General features: G+C 37.4%; 3 protein-coding genes across 10 annotated transcripts in view; all 3 read left to right on the forward strand.

Moving 5' to 3' along the window:
• Window positions 1–14,793, forward strand: part of sv2a (synaptic vesicle glycoprotein 2A) — a 91,163-nt gene extending 76,370 nt beyond the window's left edge. The window contains exons 7-13 of the mRNA XM_087288040.1: window positions 3,310–3,420; window positions 3,721–3,809; window positions 3,897–4,061; window positions 5,547–5,680; window positions 9,465–9,668; window positions 11,821–11,980; window positions 14,361–14,793. Of these exons, the coding sequence (XP_087144166.1) occupies window positions 3,310–3,420; window positions 3,721–3,809; window positions 3,897–4,061; window positions 5,547–5,680; window positions 9,465–9,668; window positions 11,821–11,980; window positions 14,361–14,544 (1,047 nt within the window). The 3' untranslated portion in view covers window positions 14,545–14,793. The remainder of the gene's footprint in view (window positions 1–3,309; window positions 3,421–3,720; window positions 3,810–3,896; window positions 4,062–5,546; window positions 5,681–9,464; window positions 9,669–11,820; window positions 11,981–14,360) is intronic.
• LOC147840416 (uncharacterized) overlaps window positions 1–25,073 on the forward strand; it is a 976,031-nt gene that overhangs the window by 315,841 nt on the left and 635,117 nt on the right. The window lies entirely within an intron of this gene.
• The window catches only part of bola1 (bolA family member 1), a 77,537-nt gene continuing 76,638 nt past the window's right edge, over window positions 24,175–25,073 (forward strand). For 5 of the 8 annotated variants that reach the window (XR_015510389.2, XR_015510390.1, XR_015510392.1 and 2 more), the window contains exon 1: window positions 24,199–24,246. The gene's annotated coding sequence lies outside the window, so the exon portion shown is untranslated. 8 annotated transcript variants of the gene reach the window in all.

The raw sequence follows: 25,073 nt of genomic DNA on the forward strand, positions 1-25,073 counted from the left end.
ATGGCATGGAAACTGACAGAAACAGGCATCTAACACTGCAGCGCATGAATTGGGTCGACCCTTGAAAGAAACCTTGAAAGAAACCTTGAAAGAAACCTTGCAAGAAACCGCATGACCCTTGCAAGAAACCACATGAAACTTGGCATATAATCTCACCTATAACCTTGCATAAACCTCTTGGAATGGTTTGCAAAGATGTCTAATGCAGTAGGGACTTTAATGAAGAAACAAATAATTGCCATGTGCATAGCGATATCTGTGCAGGAAACCAGAAAGGAGCCATGTGAGAGAGCAGTGATACAAGGTCCAACTGGTCTAGGTGATTGAGTCTATCTGAGGATGCTCTGGTGAGCTCAGGAGGAAAGGACCATATCTGGATGAGGGCAAATCCAACAGCTGCTAAAGAGGATGCCATTGATGAGGTACCAATGCCTCAAAGAAGCGAAAGGGAACAACTCCAGTGAGGGAAAGCTGACTGGAAACAGAGGAGCCTGAATATTCCAAAGCTCTAAACTACGAAGTTCAACTTGTGGAAGGAGAAGTTTATCAGAGCAAAGTAAAGAGTGATTCTGATAATGTGCCTGAGTACCACATACAGAAGTGCCACAAGTCAAGGGATGATGAATGCACAACTGCAGATTTCAGAACTCAGACTCTCAACCACACATCTCCATCAACATCTTTTCAAAGTCTAATGAAGATGCTGATAGCTTAGAAGAAGAGAAACAAGGATAAGCAAAGATCAAGATCAACATTTGATGCTTTTTACGATTGCATATTGATTTTGTTTGCATATTGCTTTCATGGTACCTATATATAATATTACTTCAGTATATTCTACATGAGTGTGAAAACTAGCAGCTAGCACTGAACCAACTGAATACATATGCTTAAAACTTTATTGTCTTTGATGTGTTAGGAGTAAAACAGAGTACAGTCTTTTACTTCCTTCAAATCAAGGGGGAAGACGTTTGGCTGGACTTCTGTCAAAGTACAGTGGCATAATCTAGTCAATTGATAACAGCTATGTGGCTAATATCAGTCACTAGATAGAGGTAATTAAGAGAACTGGATTATGAAATTGCACTTTGGGGTTAAAAGACAATAATATTAAGACTAAAGTCTTAAGAGGAGGGATTGAAGAAGATTTCTATTCTCTCAGTGTGAAGTATTTTCTAAGTGTAAAGCAGTTAATTTTCTCTTCTCAAAATGTATGTAGTGTTTGCAGCAAACATGCCAGCGTGTGTTAAAAATACAGTGATATGTCTGTGTAAGATGAGTATGCCTACAGGAGCAACACCAGGAGAAGGCTGAGTGACTGATTGTGTAGAATAACTGAATATGTAAAGCACTGATTATATAGGTTAAATACTTGTATGAAGCTATATGTGTCAGAAGTTAGAATGAGTAACATATTATTAAGTTATTATCCTATCATAACAATGTATGTAAACACTTAATCCTTTTGCATAAGTTGCATCTATACTTTGCTGACATAGACCTGTAACATCTCTGCTGACATGAGCTAGTGGGCTGAAAGCCAAGAATAGCAGGACCCCTTAGACTAGAAACCTATTCAAAAATGGTCAAGAGTTAAAAAGAGACTTAGGGGTGTGTCAAATAATCCTGTATAAAAATTGTAACAAACACACTGAAACTTCAGAAGGTGCAGGAGAGACTTCAGAAGGTGTCCAGGAGAGACTTCAGAAGGTGTCCAGGAGAGACTTCAGAATGCTCTGGGGTCTGCTCTGCTCTTTCTCGGCTTTATTATGGAGAATAAAGTCTATTTTCTGATATTCAAAACCTCTGGTCTGATAATTTCTAATTGATTAGACGTCGAATTTACGACAAATGCTGCATTCATCTTTCCCTCTAACCTGACTAGTCTTCCAGTTCATGCTGCTGAAAAACATCCCCACAGCATGATGCTGCCACCACCATTCATAACTGTAGGGATGCTATTAGCCTGGTGATGAGCGGTGCCTGGTTTTCTCCAAAAGTAATGTCTGGCATTCACTCCAAAGAGTTCAATTTTAGTCTCATCAGACCAGAGAATTTAGTTTCTTATGGTCTGAGAGTCCTTCAGATGCCTTTTGGCAAATTTCAGGTGGGAATTGGCTTCCGTCTGGCCACTTTACCATACAGGCCTGATTGAAGGATTGCTGCACAGATGGTTGTCCTTCTGTAAGGTTCTCCTCTCTCCACAGAAGAACACTGGAGCTCAGACAGAGGGACCATCGGGTTATTTATCACATCCCTGACTAAGGCCCTTCTCCCACGATCACTTAGATGGCGGGCCAGCTCTTGGAAAAGTCCTGGGGGTTCAAGCATCTTCCACTTATGGACAATGGAGGCCACTGTAGTCATTGCAAATTTGAGAGCAGCAGAATTTTTCTGTAACCTTCCCCAGCCTTGTGCTTCGGGACAATCTTGTGTCGGAGGTCTACAGACAATTCCTTTGTCTTCATGCTTGGTATGTGCTTTGACATGCACTGTCAACCCTGGGATCTTATATAGACAGGTGTATGCCTTTTCAAATCATGTCCAATCAACTAAATTTACCACAGGTGAACTCCAATTAAGCTGCTGAAACATCTCTAGAATGATCAGTGGAAAAAGAATGTACCTGAGCTCAATTTAGAGCTTCAGGCCAAAGGCTGTGAATACTTCTATACATGTGATTTTTCAGTTTTTTATTTTTAATAAATTTGCAAAAACTCTTTTGTTCACATTGTCATTATGGCATATTGTGTGTAGAATTTTGAGAAAATCAATAAATTTAATTCGTTTTGGAATAAGGCTGTAACATAAAAAATGTGGAAAAAGTCAAGCGCTATGAATACTTTCCGGATGCACTGTACTGTAATCCACACACAATAAAGTCACTTTATCAATTATTAATTTTTACTGCATTTTTTAGTAAATCCTGATTGTAGTTTTAACTAAGCTGTTAGCAAATCTGGTCTCAGGATGCAAGTGATCTGTGGGAATTTAAATTTCTCAATATGAATTTGAAATGAATTATGCAGGCATGCTAATGGGTTTGCATTTAACTGGCCGAGGCATTGTGGAGGCACAAAGAGCACTAATTGTTCTGGAACTCTCAATAATTTGCATTGTAAATCTTATTACCTAATTAGACACTGCTCCTGTCTCATTTGTTTTGTAAGTAATTATATCTAGAATATTTCTATAATATATTTATAGTCATTATTAATAGGATAAATATCAGCTATTTATGAGCAGATTACTAGTAAGACTCCTGTAAAGTATTGAGGCACATTCTCAAGCATGCTGTGAAATCTCCAGGTCACCACCATTAAGACAGTGAAGCAGATGGATGAGTTGGTTGACATGGGTGGGGAAGCCACAGCCTGGCACCAGCGCTGGAGGATCAAACTCACCAACCTCTTCCACCAGGTAGAGTGTAGACGTCTGATTCGCTTCTGTGAACTGATGATTGATAAAATGCAACAGCTATGCAAAATGCAATACAGGCAATGCGAAAATAATGATACATTGAGGTCTTAAAGTCCCCATGAAAGTATTTAAGATTTTAGTATCACTGTTGTTAGTTTTTAGGATAACTTGTTTTGTTAAGGAGACATGGAAAATGTGCAGAGCTGTCGGTCCTCCAGGAACATGGTTGAGAAACACTGATCTAATACACTTACTGGCATACAACATTTATTTTTATAATTTGTTGTTCTGGGTTTCCAGGTGTGGGGCAACTTCCTGACAGTGTTCAACCCTGAGTATCGCAGGATCACCTACATGATGATGGCCGTGTGGTTTTCCATGTCCTTCAGGTACACTATGCAATATTTGGCTTCCAGCAGCTTCCAGTGATATTGTTCCCTCTGCATGACTTCATGTCTGTCGTCCTCTGCCTGCAGCTACTACGGCTTGACTGTTTGGTTCCCCGATATGATCAAATATCTGCAGAAACAGGAGTACTCCTCACGCACAAAGGTCTTCATCAAAGAGAAAGTGGAGCATGTGACCTTTAACTTCACGCTGGAGAACCAGATCCACCGGAATGGAGAGTACTTTAACAACAAGTAAGTGACGCTCACAGGCAGCATGCTAAACATATTTCAGTAAACACTGCTGACCTTTCGGTGAGAGTTGGGTGGTGTTGTGACATTCTGCTTGCTTTAAATAAATATTCCAGATTGAATGCTATATCAGTGTGATTGAACAGCCTCGTTTTTTAATTTTATTTTTCTAAGTTTCTCTTGCACAGTGAAAATTGTTTAGCAGTTTAATAGAACAGAATTGAAAAGTCTCTCAAGCAATATTTTCTCTAGTATTTGTTGTAGTATTTTAGCATCTTTAGGAAAAAATTAGGTTCTGTTAATTTAATTTTATATCTATTTTTATTCATTGATTCATTTTACTTCTAATAAGGTTTTAAAAAAATAAAATAAACAAGTAAATAACAGGGTGAGAATGTGGTAAATCTGAAATCGTGGTAAAATCAGGTGGCCGAGAAGGCTTTTCGTTTTCTGGATTGCCTTTGAAAACACTGTTGGTTGGGTTTAGGGAACGGAGTGGGCGCTGGTCAATCTGTGCATTTGTAAACCCAATTCGTTGGGTTTAGGGAAGGAGAAGGGTGGGTCAGTCGATCGGTCAGTAGTGGATTTACACCAGAACAGAAGGCACGAATGGCACTCACGAGAGAAATTTGAGATCTCAAAAAGCGTACACAGCGACCTCTGGTGGATTTGCAAAAACAAAAACTGCAAAAAAATTTACCTCCTGGAATGTATTGGGGAAAATATTGCTAAAGGGGTTTCTAATATTGACCTTTAAATGTTTTTTTAATGTAATTTTATTAAAAACTGCTTTATTCTAGCCGAAATAAAACAAATCAGAATTTCTCCAGAAGAAAAAAATATTATAGGAAATACTGTGAAAAATTCCTTGCTCAGTTAAGTATAATTTCAAGAGTTCCCACTTAGATATGCTTAGCATTTATAGCAGTTTTAATATGCTTTCCCGACAGAGAACCCTGAGCTCTGAGATATTTGAGCCCAGGGCTCTCGCCCGGTCAATAAGCATATCAGGAGATCCGAGATCAGGAGATAAGGTAGGTCTCGAGAGCTCCCCCTTTAGAAAAGGGAGGAAAATGTGGAGATGGGGTGGAAGGGGGGATTCTTCTAAAACGAAGATAGAGCAGTAGGGAGAAAATGATCCATTTATATTAAACTAGGATCACTCTGATTGGATTATTACTGATTACAGATGAGCGGCCAGTAGTGCTCCTCTCGAAATTGGTTTATGAAACTTCACTTAGAAAACATTTGAAACAGATTAAAAAAATTCACAGGAAGGCTAATAATTTTGACTTTAACTGTATGTCAATGTTTAATAAAATCAAGTTTCGTTATAATCAATTTCTCCAGACCTTTGACTATAACAAAAAATCAGATGTGGACCTTTAAATTGACAATTACCTTTTATGATTCACTTTTAAAATAGCTAAGGAAAATCTGAATGTCTCTAATGCATATTTTTCTGGACCTTTTATCTGCCATTTAAAGGTTCTTGAATCTGAAGATGAAGTCTATGGTGTTTGAAGACTCTCTGTTTGAGGAGTGCTACTTTGAGGATATCACTTCAAGCAACACCTTCTTCAGAAACTGCACCTTCATCTCCACCCTTTTCTACAACACTGGTGAGAAGACCACAGTTTGCACTCTCCTCTGGCTATTAAAACACACCGCTGCTGTTTGACACTTTCAGATCATTCATAGTCATTCCAAACTATGAATGTCTATACAGGGTGTCCGCAGGGTCTTAAAGTATATATGAACAGGAAGCTGTGACCATTTTATTTTTCATATTGTGACGTAGTTCCTAGAGAAATGGAACATTAATGAAAAAAAATGGGCGTGGCTTGTTTTTTTTGTTTTGTTTTTTTACTTAAGAGTTAATTGGATGTAGTAAAGTAGGCATTTCATTTAGAAAGACCAGGAAAAGGTGTTTGGGGAGAGCTAATACAACCTAAAAGACTTCTTACTATTTCTGTTTGTAATCAAAACTGACAGCTAGAGGGTGTGGTTAAGTATGTTAGCCACGCCCAATACCTCAGACAGACGTAATCTGACAGTTTAACTGAAAACAAACAGGAAGTGCGTTTTCAGTCTTTACCTAAAGATTACAAGGGCAAGCTTTTTTTTTTTCTCCTAATGACACACACGGATGAATTGTTCACCACAAGATTATATTACATTAGATTCAACTAGATTATATTAGATTTAACAATGCAACGAAATGCAGTTTAGGTCTAACCAGCAGTGCAACAGCTTCAAGTGCAGGATACAGGTATAAGATATAAAGTGCAGTTATAGAAAAAGAGTCAGTGAGGGGCAGAGTTCAAGAGGGAGACAGCTCTGGGGAAAAAGCTGTTCCTCAGTCTGCTGGTTTTTGTCCGAGGGAGCCTGAAGCAGGAGTGAAAACAGTCTGTGAGCAGGGTGAGAGGTGTCCTTAAGAATACTGCGTGCTGGGCGCAGACAGTGTTTCTTCTGGATGTCCTCTATGGCTGGCAGTGTGGTCCCTGTGATGCGATTGGCAGTTTTTACCACCCGCTGCAGTGCCTTACGCTCAGCAACAGAGCAGCTTCCATACCAGACTGTGACGCAGTGGGTCAGGATGCTTTCTATTGTGCAGCGGTAGAAGTTCACCAAAACGGCTGATGAAAGCTGGTTCTTTTTAAGTTGCCTTAGGAAAAATAGGCGCTGGTGAGCCTTCTTGATCAGGCTGGAGGTGTTGGTGGTCCAGGAAAGATCCTTTGAGATGTGGGTCCCCAGGAACTTGAAGGATGAGACATGCTCAACGGCCATCCCATTGATGTGGATGAGATCATATGAGCCTGTTCGTCCCTTTCTGAAGTGCACAATGAACTCCTTGGTCTTGTTGGTGTTGAGCAGATTAGTGTCGAAACTAGCTGTGTGAGCTTACAAAGTTAATATAGTTATTTTGATCTCATTTGTACTAACTGAACATTGCATACCCTGCGATGTGACTATTGCTGATAGACACGTTGCGATATCGATGCTGAAACGATATATTGTGCAGTCCTACTTAAATTGTATGGAAAGAGTCTTATAAAAGGTCTTAAAGGGTATTGAATTTCCCTTTTTTATTCCTGTTTATACCATGTTATAAGAGGACACTCATATGTCATGTTTTTTTTCCACGATTAAAATGGCCCCAGATTCTTGCGCTAGTGACTGCACTGAAAGTGTTTCAGGTCTCCTAGCAACACCAGCTCGGATTGTTCCTGTGCACGTCTGCGAAGGAATGACAATCTGCTTTTCCTGATTCAGTCGTGCTGGGCGTTTATGATTACTTCTCTGAGCAGCTTGTGGACCAATAATGAGGCTTAAAAACAAAGGCTCAGTTCCAGCATTAAGAGAGCTGTCAACATACACAGATATTTTTACCATTTATTTCTTCTGTCTGTTAACTTCTATCTATTCGGCTACTTTAATGTTTCACACTGTAAACCCTAATGTTGTCTTTGCTTAAACAATTAGGTAAAGTTGACTGAACATAACTTAAAATTTTGCATTTTAGTGACAGAAAGTCTTATTTGATTTATTTTGGCTAGAATAAAAGCAGTTTTTAATTTTTTAAAAAACATTTTAGGGACAAAATTATTAGCCACTTTAAGCTAATTTTTTTCGACAGTCTACAGAACAAAACATGATTATACAATAACTTGCCTAATTACCCTAACCTGCCTAGTTAACCTAATTAACCCAGTTAAGCCTTTAAATGTCACTTTAAGCTGTATAGAAGTGTCTTGAAAAATATCTAGTCAAATATTATTTACTGTCATCATGGCAAAGGTAAAATAAATCAATTTATTAGAGATGAGCTAATAAAACTATTATGCTTAGAAATGTGTTGAAACAATTTTCTCTCCCTTAAACAGAAATTGATGAAAGAATTAACAGGGGAGCGAATATTTCTAATAAGGGGGCTAATAATTCTGACTCAAGTGTATGTACCATGAAAATGCATAAGTTTAAGATTTCAACTGTGGAGTAGTGAGCTCAAAATAATAATTATTCCTTTGAAAAAAAATAGGTTGCTTTCACAAATGTAGTCTTGACTGTAAAATTTTTATATGTGCAACCTTTTAAGTGCAAGGTATTTTTTTTTAATCTGAAAACAATTGGCTTCAGGTATAATTATTCATCATAATGTGAATAAATGGCTACTTATTTTTTGTTTAGAAATTATATTTTTACACACACGCATGCAATCATATATATATATATATATATATATATATATATATATATATATATATATATATATATATATATATATATATATATATATATATATATATATACACAGTTGAAGTCAGAATTATTAGCACCCTTTTGATTTTTTTTTCTTTTTTAAATATTTCCCAAATGATGTTTGACAGAGCAAGGAAATTTTCACAGTATGTCTGATAATATTTTTTCCTCTCGAAAAAGTCTTATTTGTTTTATTTTGGCTAGAATAAAAGCAGTTTTGATTTTTAAAAAAACTATATTTGGGACAAAATTATTAGCCCCTTTAAGCTAATTTGCTTAAATAATTAGCTTAAGCTACAGAACAAACCATTGTTATAGAATAACTTGGCTAATTACCCTAACCTGCCTAGTTCACCTTATTAACCTAGTGAAGCCTTTAAATGTCACTTTAAGCTGTATAGAAGTGTACTGTCAAATATTATTTACTGTCATCATGGCAAAGATAAATAAATCAGTTGTTATTAAAACAGAAATTGGGGAAAAAAATAAACAGGGGCGCTAATAATTCAGGGGTGCTAATAATTCTGACTTCAACTGTGTATATGTATATATATATATATATATATATATATATATATATATATATATATATATATATATATATATATATATATATATATATATATATATATATATACATGTATATATATATATGTATATGTATATATAAAAACCCTAATAAGTTGACTGAACTAAATTAATTGAGTAAACTTGTTGCCTCAATTTAACTGAGTAATGGAGTCTCCCAAAACTTGCATATCTAAGTTGATTTAACTTGTCGGTTTTGTAGACTATACTTAAATTGTTACAGTTTATAGAATTTTTACAGTGTATGTTTATGCATCAAAAACCCTTTATGTTTTTGGCCATTTTCTGTGGCATAGCGTGCAAAATGCTGTCTCAAAAAGGTAGAGCTCAATGAATAAATGAATCCTAAATGGCAGTGGAATGAGACACTATAACATCCATATCCTGTGTAAAATGGCCTTTTGAAGGCAGCAGACGACTCTTAATGTTTTGGTGGCGAGCCCAAATGTCAAAAATGTCATCCATCTATTGATTCTCAGCAGTCTGAACTCCCACATGTGCTGGTGTGATGGAGGAATACAGTAGCTAGTAACAAAAGCTTTCATCTGTTTCTAGATCTGTTCAAGTACCGGCTGATCAACAGTAAACTCATCAACAGCACCTTCCTGCATAATAAAGAGGGCTGTATGCTGGATTTCAGTGACGAGAACAACGCCTACATGATCTATTTCGTCAGCTTCCTCGGCACGCTTGCTGTCCTGCCTGGGAACATCGTATCTGCTTTGCTCATGGATAAGATCGGACGTCTGAGAATGCTGGGTAAGAAAAACAAGTGGCATCAGTGCTGAATAATTTGGGAGCCCTTTTAAAAATATATAGTAAGTGTTTGTTGTTGGGTGTTTTGATATTGGGAGAAAACAGAAGGATTGCAATTTATTATGAATAGTTTGGGATGTATAGTTCGATTATCTAAATGGTTAGCGCTCTTTTTTTAAATATTTCCCAAGTGCTGTTTAATGAAGAGAATATGTTTTTTAGCACATTTAAAAAAATTATAGTTTTAATAATAATTTCTAATAACTCATGTTTAAATATAAACATGCAAAGCGAATAGTATTGAGGCAAAACAATAAAATAAAACATACATAATATATGTACAAAATACAATCCTCTAATAAAACGATAACAAAAGATAAGATACAAACAAAATTATAAAATAATACATATATATATACAATATCACATGAGTAGCAGTGCGATGTGGCTGTATATTGGCACTGATGGGAGGTGTGTGTTGTGCTTAGTGTCCCACCAGTGACGATATACAGCCATATCGCACTGCTACTCGTGTGATATTGTGTTTATACAACAGTTCGACGGCAGAGTCGTGTATATAAAATAGAAAATCAAACACGTAGAGTCTCAAAACCCTATTGTAGGAGGAACTACTTTCTTCCGCCATTCATTCGCTGCTGCAGCAGAAGCTGTTGCTGTTTACTAACGTCACTTTAGAGTTAGTGTTTGAATGATTCTCTAGCGTAATGTCTAAGGTGATAAAAAAACAGCTGATTTTATCTGACATTTTAAGGATTATAAAGCTGAACAGCATGAAACGCCATCCGTCTAGGGATGTTTCTCTGTCGGGAGATCACAATATTACTATGGTATAAATACAGCACTACAATATACAAAAGAGAGGGATCGACTTAAAAAGTCACTTACCTGTTTAATAATAATTTAATCAGCTGTAGTGTAAAATTACGCTGTTTTTCTCTCAGGGCTTATTATGCGGTCTCTGTCGCCATCTTATGGATGAAAATCGTCATCAGTCTTTGCTCAAAGACAGGCTTAATGGTCACCGACGCGCTGTCTCTCAGAAATGATAAATATTTAAAATAGGCCCTATCCTTATGAATAAACTGCAAAGTTTCCTTATGAATAAGTGCAAAGTTGCAATCTAAACATCTACATTCTCGACTACAAAAAAAGCCTCAAAATTACATTATGTTGTCCGACAGCTGCAATATTTGTCAAACTGTAGCGTGTCCTCTGCTTGTTGCTGTATGTGTGCGGAGTAATACACAAGAGTGAAGGTTTAAGAGGCTGGACGAGTGCTGTTACTGGCAGAATATTACAAGGCTATCAGATTCAAGAACCAGACAGAACTGCTGAATATACATATATATATATATATATATATATATATATATATATATATATATATATATATATATATATATATATATATATATATATACACACACATACACACACAGATCTGCATAAATACTGAATACCAAATCTTTATTAGCTATCAATAATCACAATTACAGTATTTTTCAATTGCTTCGCCTCAATTCCTGATTGAAAGTTTAGATCTTTAAACAATTAGCTTATTGTTCACATCAGATCAGTAATTTCTTAAGGATTAAGCAAAGTGCAAATGCTTTGGCACGTGTGCAAACAGTAATTACAATTGTCTACAGTTTGGAGAAAAAACTAATCGCATATGGCTTGTTGATCTGAAAACTGATGAGTCGATTCTCATTTAAACTATCAAACTCTTCACAACTTCTCAATCCCTGGTTTACACCACACATATCTGATGTTGACATTGTTTGTAATGTCTGCTAAATTGGTAAAGAACACAGTAGTGTAAACACAGCAGCGATGGAAAGCTACCCCAGATAGTCATGCAATGTGAAAACATCTGTGATGCGACTACTTTGAAAACTGTTCAGTCTGAACTCGTCATAACAGTATTTAGTTTCAAAAATGGAACCAGCAGAAAAATGACTCTTTATATAAACAATTAAACACAACTCATCTTTTATTAAAGCTACAAACCTTTTAATTTCTTGTGCTGGGATGTTGAAATTCTTAGTCACAGTTGCAAACTCTCACTCTATTGTAATGTGGATGCTGAGGTTTTAATGGCCATATTTGTTGTCATTCTGGTCCTCTGGTGCAGCGGGTTCCAGTGTGATTTCCTGCGTCAGCTGCTTCTTCCTGTCATTTGGAAACAGTGAATCCGCCATGATTGCTTTGCTCTGTCTATTCGGGGGCATCAGTATTGCGTCATGGAATGCCCTGGATGTACTAACAGTGGAGCTGTACCCGTCGGACAAGAGGTTGGATGACTTCATACTGTATTGATATCATAATGTAACATGCCTGTCGATGATAATCTATAGTAATAAATCCTTTAATGAGAATGTTTAACATACAGTCAGCCGTAATAGTGAGTATTCAGTCGATCACACTTTATTTTAAAGTTTAATTGTCACTATTAACAAACAATTAACTATGAATGTTGCCTTGCTGCTTACTTTTAAACTTAGTCTTTTGATCTTTTGTTCAACAGAAGAAAGAAACTCATAAACTTGAGGGTCATTAAAGAATTTTTGGGGTGAAACACTGCTGGCCACATCTAGAACTGATAAGAGCCTCAAATGTCAAGGAAGATCTGCCTCACAGCTTTAAGAAAATGTTTCTGTGTGGTGTAAAATGATTGAAGAGACTTCTAGATCAAATGTGTGTCAGTAATCGTGTGCTGCATTGGCCACTGCAGTGCAGATCAAATACATCATAATTTAGGGGACATCTAGAAATTCTCTGTCATGCTGAATACTGAGTCTCAGTGGTTCTGACAGAGTGCTGTGCATTCTTTCTTAGAAAATATGTTGACAGTGCCTTTTATAACAATGAGTGTGCTTTAGCACCACTACCAGGACAATCACTGAACAACTGGCTGATTTCACAAAGCTTTGGATGGATGGATGGATGGCTTTGTGTGTGGATGGAACAGATCAACAATAGATAAAATAGATGGATAAATAGATAGATGGATGGAACACTTGAACAATAGATAAATTGATGCATGGAGCAACATATTGAGGGATGAATCAAATGAACAACAGTTAGATAGATGGACGAATAGATAGATAGATGGATAGAATAGAGAGCAATAGATAAATTGATGGATGGATGGAAGAGATAAACAATAGATAAAGTGATAGAACGATAGAATGATAGAACGATAGATAGATAGAACGATAGATAGATAGATAGATAGATAGATAGATAGATAGATAGATAGATAGATAGATAGATAGATAGATAGATGGATGGATGGATGGATGGATGGATGGATGGATGGATGGATGGATGGATGGATGGATGGATGGATGGATGGATGGATGGAACGGATAAACAATAGATAAATGTATGATAGATAAATGAATGGATGGATGGGTGGATAGATGGAAGAGATAAACAGATAGATGGATGGATGGCTGTGTGTGTGGATGGAACAGATTAACAATAGATAAATAGATGGACGGATGGATGGATGGATGGAACAGTTGAACAATAGATAGATGAACTGAGGAACAGACGGATAGATGGATGCACGAGATAAACAACAGATTAGCTAGATAGATGGACAGATAGATAGATAGATAGATAGATAGATAGATAGATAGATAGATAGATAGATAGATAGATAGATAGATAGATAGATAGATAGATAGATAGATAGATGGATGGATGGATGGATGGATGGATGGATGGATGGATGGATGGATGGATGGATGGATGGGTGGGTGGGTGGGTGGGTGGATGGATGGATGGATGGATGGATGGATGGATGGATGGATGGATGGATGGATGGATGGATGGATGGATAACCTTGTGTGTGGATGGAACAGATCAACAATAGATAAATAGATGAAAAGAGGAACAGGCGGATGAATGGAACAGATGAACAATAGATAGATAAATGGATGATAGATAGATGGATGGGTGGTGTGTAGATGGATTGATAGAACAGATGAACAATAAAAAAATGGCGAATGGATGGATGGATGGATGGATGAGTGATAGATTAGATAGATAGATAGATAGATAGATAGATAGATAGATAGATAGATAGATAGATAGATAGATAGATAGATAGATGGATGGATGGATGGATGGATGGATGGATGGATGGATGGATGGATGGATGGATGGATGGAACAGATCAACAATAGATAAATAGATGGATGAAACAGATGAACAATAAATTGATGGATGGAGGAACAGGTGGATGTATAGAACAGATGAACAATAGATAAATAGATGGATGAAACAGATGAACAATAAATTGATGGATGGAGGAACAGATAGATGGATTGAACAGATGAACAATAGATAAATAGATGGACACACAAATGGATGGATGGACAAATAGATGGAAGGAACATGAACAAAAGATAAATTTATGGATGGACGGAAAGATAGGCAGACAGATGGACGTATGGAACAGATGAATAAAAGATAAATTGATAGATGGATGGATGGACTTGGATCTTTGGGTAGATGGAAGGATATATAGATTAATTGATTGATAATGGGCTCAGTTCTATCCATCCATCCAATAATTGATAGTAGTACAGAAATACAGATGGTTAGTCAAAACCTTTAAATCAATGTTTCTCTTTTTTTGAATCTCCCTCTTTTTTTTTACAGAACTACTGCCTTCGGTTTTCTGAATGCCCTGTGTAAGTTAGCCGCAGTTCTGGGCATCAGCATCTTCCAGTCGTTTGTGGGCATCACTAAAGCAGTGCCCATCCTCTTCGCATCGGGGGCTTTGGCTGCTGGAAGCTTCTTGGCTCTCAAGCTCCCGGAGACTCGCGGTCAGGTGCTTCAATAGTGCGCCATTACAGCTGCGACCTTGTCCGGGTGTGAGTGAGCCATGCTGGAGGCGGCCCAAACAAACCCCACACTACTTACAGATATCTGCATTCCTCCAATATGTGCAATTGTGTTACTTCATTTTGATTTAACTTCATTCAGATCTACATGTATAAATAGATTCCCTGCTGATGTCTCATTGTTTCACAGGAATATTGGAGACCCTGTGTGTGAGTGTGTATGTGAATGTGTGTGTGTGTGTGTGTGTGTGTAGAAAAACTGCCATGTTAAACACATTCCAGCTTTGCGTTATGGTACGTACCTGATATTTACCATGTTCATTTGGACTTTTCCCTTTAATCTTCATTCAAGCCATCATGTGATCTTGAAAACCATCACTGAGGACCAGTGAATTCTGTAGGTAGATATATTTGAATGGACAGTGTTGATCTAGTGGTGATGGTTATTGTCGTTGTCCTTCGTTTCCCAAGATCTCGATTTACAAAGTGTGTGATGCAGCAATATTGTCTGCAATATCGGCTCAAACACACTCCTCACCTTTAACAGTAGATGTTTTTAAGCATTAACGCTTATATCACATATAGACAGTGTGTCATTGATTCACGTTTCCGTTTTAGTTTGACTTCATCTGAAGTGCTTTGAAAATGTCGGTGTTGTGCATGCAGAGACTCGTGACGATTCATAGGAATATATTTGAAGATCGTGAATATAGCTGATGAAAGTGCTCTGTATTACTCTCTGACAGTGTTTCTCAACCATGTTCCCGGAGGACCACCAGCACTGCATGTTTTGGATGAATCTCTTGGATGAAGCTCATTCGGAATTTGTAACCCTATATACATTTCTGGAGAGCGCCAAATACAACCCAGGAGCTACATTTTTTGCAGATTTTGTTTTCATGAATCCACCTGAGGCCACTGTGTATGCTTTTCGAAATCTTAAATTTCTCTTGTGAGTGAGTGTTTTCCCCATGGTGTTTTCAAAAGCACCGACTGACCATCGCCTACCCACTTTGCTAAACCCAACCCATAGTGTTTTAAAAGCATTGATTGACCAGCGCCCACCAACTTTGCTACTGATTAGTGATTAATTTCAACTGATAGTGTTTTCGAAAGCATCGACTGACCACCGCCGACCCACTTCGCTACACCCAACCGAGTGTTTTCAAAAGCGCCGAGTGACCAGCACTCATCCACTAAACTAAACCCAACCTATAGTGTTTTCAAAAGCACTGATTGACCACCGCCTACGCACTTTGCTAAACCCAACCGAGTGTTTTCAAAAGCACCGATTGACCAGCGCCCACCTACTTTGCTAAACCCAACCGATAGTGTTTTCAAAAGCACCGATTGACTAATGCTTACCCACTTTGCTAAACCCAACCGATAGTGTTTTTAAAAACACAGATTGACCACCTCCTACCCACTTCCCTAAACTCAAACCGACAATGTTTTCAAAAGCAATCCAGAAAAAAGCCCTCGGGGTAGCCTGATTTTTACCACATTTTCAGATCTTACTACATTCTCACCCTGTTATTCACTTGTTTATTTTGTTTTATTTTTGGCTTCTGTTTTGGTCTTATCTGCTTTATGGAACTGTTCTTCGCCAGACTCAAACCTGTCGTCATGGTCAACTCTGTGTCTCAAATCCTCCGATGTACACGGCAAGCCACGGAACAAACTGGTAACAGCGGAAATGCCTTCCATACGGAGGTAAGGGGAAAAAAACAGCATCACACCGCCCCATAGCGTTCGTTTTAAAATCGAAATGCAGCCAAACATTGCTCTGGCTACGTAATTCACGATCTCCAGAAATATATATAGGGCTACATTTTCAGAATGAGAATGTTGCTTGTTCGTCACACCCATTGCACGTCTTTCAGTCTCTGCTAATGAGCTAATGATCTGCATCAGGTGTGCATTAAGGAGACATGGAAAATGTGCAGAGCTGGTGGTCCTCCAGGAACATGGTTGAGAAACACCACTCTATGCTACTCAATCAAGCAATTTTTTTAGACAAGATGTAAAAAATGAGATAAGTGACATGATGGGTTGTCGTTTGTAAGGTATAGTATGGCATTATTCATATATGGTTTTATTATGCTGTCAACACTCGTTTGTTTTTCTCGAGATTGCATTTCTTTTGTGCGCAAACGATAAACATGTTAAGTTCGCTCTGTTCTCATACAAAAAAAAACACATGAGGAAAAAGAACTAAAGAAAAAAATAAACGAAGCACAATGTGATTTGATTGAGAAAAAATAGGTTTATTTTGATGATTATGTAAATGATGTACTGAATATAAATATTTAAAAATTAGCTGTAATTCAAGTCTGTCTGTTTAAACACGCAAATTCTTATTATTAAATATACAAACATATAAATATATATATATAAATATATATATAAGAAAAATATTTACATGTTCAAATGTTGAACCAGTATCAACATAATGTCTTAGATTCCATTTGACGTATGTATATACCGTTTATCTGTTTGTTAAGGGATTTAATTTTTTTATCAAATAAGCAAATATATGAAAAAATGACTGAACAAGTCCACTGATTTGCAGCACACACAGACGCCCTCCTACACGTTTTCTGTTGTGTTCTTGTAAAGAAACAGAGTTTGTGTGTGGGTGTGTAAGTATGGAAGTATGTGTGCTTGCATGTGAATTGTTGAGTGTACTCGGAATATTTGTATTTATTTATATAACTGTTTATGAGAGTTTGATTTTATAGTATTTTTTACTTTGAGTATCTGTAGAAACAGATGTAGTGCCACATGCAGGGTGAATTTTTGCTGTATCATTGTTGACCTGATGTTCAGTTCTTTGGTGACTTGGTAGCAGTAACTGAATATAGCATCAAAAAAGAAGCGAATTAACGAAAGTCGAAACCCAATGAGGTAACGTTTGATGGGAAGCAAAGCAAAAAACAAAAACAAAACAAGGATATATCCCATTAGGACAAGCACTAAACAGTGCGGTTTGTCTAATTCTGTTACATTTTAGCAAGCACAATTAAAGCTAGCTCCATGGAGTATCGTGGACAACTGGTTAAATAACCAGATATTGAAGCAAAAAAAAAAAAAAGAGTAAAAAAAAACAAATCTCCACCTGGCTGGAAGCTGTATATCAGCCCAGTTGCTTCTAAACCCAGCCAGCGCTTACACAACTAATTTTTGGTGTCATTCAACCTTCTTTACTGCCATTTTGTAGGATAGCAGCCATATTATGTACTCAGAGTAGACACACCAACCATTTACAGATTTAAAAATACTTCAACCAAAGTGGTTACACAACACAAGCTATTGATTTCAGGCACAAGCGTAACTTTCAAGAGCTTAAACTCTTTCTGAAAGCCTTAAAGTTTCGATTTCAATTGGAGAAATTGGCCATGTGTCAAATAAAATGAACAGTTATAGAAACTGCCATCTCTGCCGTGACTTCTGGTCACCTGTAGTGTCACAGATGCTGTAGTGACAATCTTTACATGTGCCATCATGTGTGACCGTGCGCATCTTTAATTGCCAAATGTTTTCTACTACTTCCTTGGTTTGTCCTGGCAGAGCTCACATCACGGCGCAGACAAAAACATGCTTTTTAACACCAACAATCGAGGGTGTGGCAATCCATGCAAACGAATAGGGAAAAATAATATATTTAAAGGAACACTCCACTTTTATGTGGAAATAGGTTAATTTTACTGTAATTTTAAGAGTTAAAAAGCTCAGTTTTCAATCCATGCTGTGATCTCTGGGTCTGCCAGAAGGATATGTTTAGCTTAGCTTAGCATAGAGCATTGAATCAGATTATACCATTAGCATCTCGCTGAAAAAATTCAAAAAAGTAATTTTGACGTAATCAATGAACTTGGGTGGCACAATGAGTAACGCTGTCGCCTGACAGCAAGAAGGTCGCTGGTTCGAGCCCCGGTTGTTCTCCCCGTGTTTGCATGGGTTTCCTCCGAGTGCTCTAGTTTCCCTCTACAAGACATGTGCTATAGGTAAATTGGGTAAGTTAAATTGTCTTTAGTGTATGTGAGTATGTCCTGGTCCTCCAGGTTGGGGATTGAGCGTTGGGCTAACGACCCACCAATGAGATGTTACGAAACACCAATATAGTGCAGCTAAATATCAACTTCGATATAACCGGTTCTGGGAGTAAGCTATCAATGAACTTTGCTGCCGTACCATGGCTGCAGTGGGTGCAATGGTATTATGCAGAGCCTGAAAATAGTCCCCAGCTTGGTTGTGTCTGCTGTAGTCATGGTACAGCAACAAAGTTCCTTGATTATAACACCGAATGTTCCTAGTCACATCAACCTAAAACAGCAACTGTTCATTTTCTGTTGCTCTTAGTACACAATGTAACTACCGAAGAGTCGAGCTTTACATAGGAAGATTATCTAACTATTTTCTCAACTGTTTTGAGAGAGATGCTAATGGTCTAATCTGATTCAATGATTTATGTTCTCTGACCTCTATAGGTGATCTAGCGACAGACGCTAGAGGCTATGGTCTTTAGCCTTCTTGTTAGAGCAACTGACTCCCATGTGGAGAGTCGCTGATCCGATCCCAGCTCGGAGTGGGTTGGGTGATGTAGAACCGGTGGGGTTACATTGGTACCGTGACCTGGATGAGAGTGAGGTTTAGGGGGGTAAGTGAAACAGAGGCCAGCTAGAGAAGTGCAATGCAGGTAAACACCTCACACCTCTGATCTCTAAAAGTGCTCTAGCAACAGACTCTAGAGGTCATGGTCTTTAGCCTCCTTGTAAGAGCAACTGACTCCAATGCGGAGAGTCGCTGGTTCAATCCCAGCTCGGGACAGGTTGGGTGGTGTTGGGCAGGATTACATTGGTGCCGTGACCCGGATTGAAGTGTGGTTTAGGGTGGTGAGTGTAACAGAAACCAGCTAGTGAATTGCTATGCAGGTAAACCTCACTCCTCTGATCTCTAAAAGGTGCTCTGGCGACAGACGCTAAAGTCGCTGGTTCGATCCCAGCTTGGAGCGTGTTGGGTGGTGTGAAATTGGTAGGGTCAAATATGCTAAGCTAAAAGTATTCCTGCCAGACCTGGAGATTGGCTGAATAGATGAGTAAATGGTCAAACTCAACTGTTTAGCCTAAGGGGACTTCCCAAAAACAATGTGGAGTGTTCCGTTAGGCTTCTAGACGTCTCAATCGGGTGATTTACTCAGATGGAACATGCTTGATGCAAACGATCAAAGCATGAACGCTGGTTACAATTCGAGAACGCTTAAAAAAAGGATGACTAGGTTTGTCAGTGAACTAGATAATTGTTTGTACGCACAAGCAATCATCCGTTAATGTCAAACTACTTTGATGTCACTGTCAAAATGGCCCATTTCCAAACAGTCCTGCAGTTTGTAACCCTTCATATGGTCACATCTCCACTGTGTAGCTGTTGTTCCCTTCATTGAATTACGTCATACTTGCTGTTGTATGCTGTGAATTACAGTAACTAATCTCAGTGAAGCTATGATTATCTCTGTGTACAAGCAGTCCTGGATTTGGTGCACGTTATCACTTAAGATTGTGTACTGGTTGTAAGACTTTTGGGTTTTGTTACAGGGTCTTTTGTATTTCTAAACGTGCTCACTTAGCAACAATCAATCTCGTGTGCAAAAAGAAATCGAAGCAATAAGTGGTAAACATGTTCGCTTTGCCCCATCCCCCGACCCCCCCCCCAAACAACTGGGCAAAAAAGCACACTAAAAAGTCCGCTGGCCATATTTGACGAAACAGCAGCTGAAAGAAAACAGGCCAACATCCGTGTACACTACAAATATACCATAGGTCTTCTGATGCTTTTGTCAGTTTCAATGTATTGCCATAATTTAAATGTGACAGAGAGTTTATCACCTTATCATTGTACTGTGCTGTAGAGATTGTAGATGTTTGTATGTAAATGAATAAATATGTGGAATAATAAAACAAACAAAAAAAAAAGATAAAAATGTTGAACATGAGAAATAGAGTACTACTGTATGTTGTTCATTTTGTGATTTGTTTTTTTGTACATGAGAATGGAAATGTTGACATTATCGCTGAATATAGAGACTATTCCATCCTTACCGAAATGGTTCTGTATTACATTTTGTGAGAGATTTACTTTTTGTTTTTTGACTCGTACTCGGGGCTTGAACTGCGCTTGTGCAGTTGAAACTGTCCCTCAATGGATTTAAAACATACATACAAATAATAAACAAATGGTATATTGCTTGAATAGATTTTTGAGTTCTTGACGCACCTCTCAGATCCATTTATAATACATGTTGTGCGCAATTTTCTTTTGTGAAACATTTTTTTTTCCAAGGTCCAAGGCATACCCAATGTTGCTGGTTCAAAAAGTGAGGGAAAAGCAGCATAAAAGTATGTTTATGAAATGACCAGCTAGGGCTAGGGCGATAAATTATATTATATTGAATCGTGATCAAATGTATTTCAATAACAATGATAAACTCTGGACTCTTTTACTCTATATTGATCTAACTCGCACAGCAGAAATGTACAACAATGGGATATCAATGTGTTGATATTAGAGATGCACTGAAGGTTATGCTATTTAATGGACTTTCTATTTTTTGTGGCTTAAGCCATTGATGGGAAACTCATTTAAATCTGGAAGCATTAACAACTGATATCGAAATATATATTGTTATTGTTCAATATGGGAAAGAATTAATCAAGATTGCTTTTTTGCCATTTCGCCCAGCCCAATGTCACGAGGAAACATAACTGTTTTATGAATTGTCAGAAAAGTGGAAAATGTATACGCTTACATTTGTACAAAAAGCGGATGATTTTTAAAAGGATGCGTTTCCCTAAACCCCACCCCAAAACACAACACAACCAGCATTGACGGATGAGCAAATCAAACTAAAATGTTTGAAGCAAGTTTTCTGAAACCATTCATTCATTCATTTTTTTTTCGGCATAGTCCCTTTATTAATCAGGGGTTGCCACAGCAGAATGAGCCGCCAACCTATCCAGCATATGTTTTACGCAGCGGATGTCCTTCCAGTCGCAACCCAACACTTTGAAACCCCTGTACACTCTTGCATTCACACATATACACTATGGCTAATTAAGTTTATTCAATTCACCTACAGTATAGCACATGTCTTTGGACTGTGGGGGAAACCGGAGCACCCTAAGGAAATCCACATGAACACGGGGAGAACATGCAAACTTCACACACCAACTGACCCAACCAGGGCTCGAACCAGTGACCTTCTTGCTGTGAGGTGATCGTACCACCCACTGAGCCACCGTGACACCTTTTCTGAAACCATACAATGGTTTTGTGTTAACTTCCAAATGCAATCGAAATTAGCATTTCTTACACGGTAACCTAACAGTTTGTTACTGTATAACAGATTCCAACAAACATGAAAACATTCCTCTTACATTTCCATATGGGTCTTATTTGGTTCATTTTGTGGAAATCAGATAAGAAACAAATTAATAGGTAAAAAAATATATATTAACAATTTAATAAGAGCCGAAAAGAGAGTTCTGGGAACGTTCTCCTAACCTAGAGGGAACATTCTAATTCTGTAAAGAACACTTTTCTGGTTAGAGAACAGAGAATGTTCTGGGAACCTAACACTGTTAGTTGAGATTCTATTTACTTATTTAGTATAAATGTAGCATTTAACAAAAGAACAATTACTAATATTATAGTCATTTTGTCCTATCTTTCAACACAGAACCAAACTGAAAGCTATAGGAGAATTACCAACCTACATCACACATGAGGTCACACGGGTTCAACTGCGCATACCGGTTGCAAAAAAAAAAAAAAAAAGACTGTCAAAGATATTCTAATAGAAATATAATAGAAATAGTTAAAAAGTCAAAAATAGAAAACTTAAATTTTAGCTTATACCTCACAGCTTTTAATGCCATCCGCAGATGTCTTTGGCTATCAGCCATCATAAGAGCTGAATGGAGTGAGGACCTAATTAAAAATGCTGGACTCTGCTGTTTTAATTTTATATCAGGTAAGTTCACGCTATGCTGAATTATACACATTACTCGTTTTTGATTGCAGCAATGATGTCAGCAAAAACAGTTAAATATTGTTCATTAAACTGCAGACACTGAATGCTTAGAATAAAATGTAAAAATGTACATTCAGATACTAATTACCCAGGCCTTGTATAGCTTCAACTTCTTTCCTTGTCTTTGGCAAGGCAGAACCTCGTTTTTTTTTGCACGAGAAAGTTTTAAATCTGCAACCTCAGGTAATTCGCCAATTGGTTATCCTCAAGAAATTAAAATGAATATTGTGACCATTTATTTGCCGCCAGATCAAAATAAATGCTCTGACTGTTTTGATTGAATTTTAGGGTGATGCAAAAGTCACAATCATGTCTTAAATATATCGTTTTAGAAATTAAAGACATAAAACAGTAAAGTAATAAGTTTAATTCTAGTTTGTAATTATTTTAGCAAGTTCTATCTTTTAAAATTCACATTCAATCTAAACGTCTATGCTAAACGTGTTGAAAACGTAAATGTCTTGTCTTAGGTTTAACTTAGGCTAGAAAGCCTACATTCTGTTGAATTACATGAATTATACACCATATGCAACATAAAACGACTAAAGGAAAAACGTCGAGTGGTTTACAGTACTGGATGTTTTCTATCTTAAATAATTTATTCAATTTTTGTATTTTTTGTTTCTTGCAATCAACAAACGTTTATTATTATTATTTATTTTGTCCTTTGTTTGGTTATTTTCGTAATCAGATATGTAAGCTGTTTGCATTATTTAAAAGGTTAAACGCAGTGCCTACACTTTGCGTTTACATTATAGCCTGCGTTTGCTGTTATGCAAATTCAAATGGTTGTAATACCATGTATCAAGTATCAATGTAATACCAAAAGGTTTTATATCAATTTATTAAAAGACTAAGTCTCCGGCAGGCGAGAATCTAGCCGGAATTGGCCTGAGTGTATTGCTATCTGGGTGTTGTTACAGTATAGGCTAAATCAGGGGTCACCAATCCTGGTACAGGTGGGCCGGTGTCCCTGCAGGGTTTAGCTCCATCTTGCCTCAACACACCTGCCTGAATGTTTCAAGCATACCTTGTAAGACCTTGATTAGCTTGTTCAGGTGTGTTTGATTAGGGTTGGAGATAAAATCTGTAGGACACTGGCCCTCCAGGAGCAAGTTTGGTGACCGGGCTAAATGTTTACTACAAATTACTTCAAGCTTACCTCAATGAATCATCTTGGCGGTAAACTTCGCGCTTTTCTGATTAAACATAAACCGCCTGCTTTAATTTGATTGGACCTTTGATTTGAGATTTGTTTTGGAAAACTGAACAGATAAGCTTAAAATTGTTTTAAAAATGTTTAAGCCTTTAAAATCACTAACAACATGTATCAGTCAATACTGTTGTGTTTACTGTCTGTGGAGTTTCCAATAGATATATGATTTATGTAATAATGAATTAAATCCGTTTAGTATAACCAAAGCCCCTTTTAATAGACAGACTATGCAGTATATCCCAATAACAGAACAGCTCGCGCATCTGACGTAACTCCCTGTACAGGCGTTAGAGGGCAGTAAAGTCATTTCAGCTGCTTGCAATCCAAACTGTGAAGGAGGATCTGCCTGAATCGCTTCCTGTGTGTGATACAAAAACAACACGCTGAAGAGCAAAGGTGAGTGAAATTATTTTGCCAGTCTGTAATTTGTCATTGTGTCGATTTTAACATCTTTTAGCACCTGTTTATATATTTTTTAGACTGGTTGTCATGTTAAGCTGCATTCATTTCATGACATGTCTTACGCTGTTCTTGTAGTCTAGATATGTACTTGCACCGGTAACGTTAACTTATTTGTTTTTGTTTTAAGATTTCTAACTGATGGCGGCCAATATGTTTCAACCCTATTTAAGCAAGCGTTTGCGGTCTTTCTCTGTTTTGCTGAAGATATAGAGTGTTCAAAGTGTTTCGGTTCACTTCAATAACGTTTCATAAGTCAGATAAACAAAATATGAGTTCTGTTATTAGGCTCAGGTATCTTTAATAATACAGTAAAACAAATAATGTTTTAATGAGCATATTGCTGACTTTTAAATCTCGATTTTTCTATCAAAATTCGCAATTTCTAAAGAGAATTTCTAAGTTTTGTAATTGTTTTAAATCACGTTAAGGACATGGTGTTTTGAAGGGAAAATAATAAACAAACAATATATTAACTAAAACTAAATCTGAATATTCATTTTATTTTCCGCTTAGTCCCTTTTATTAACCTGTGGTCTACACAGCGGAATAAACCGCCAACTTATCCAGCTTATGTTTTACGCGGAGGATGCCCTTCCAGCTGCAACCCATCTCTGGAAAACATCCATACACTCTCATTCACACTCATACACTATACTACGGATAATTTAGCTTACCCAATTCACCTGTACCGCATGTTTTTGGACTGTTGGGGGAAACCGGAGCACCCGGAGGAAACCCATACGAACGTTGGGAGAACATGC

The sequence above is a fragment of the Danio rerio genome, chromosome 16, assembly GCF_052040795.2.
Source record: "Danio rerio strain M-AB ecotype USA chromosome 16, GRCz13ab, whole genome shotgun sequence".
In the NCBI taxonomy this organism is placed as follows: Eukaryota; Metazoa; Chordata; class Actinopteri; order Cypriniformes; family Danionidae; genus Danio; species Danio rerio.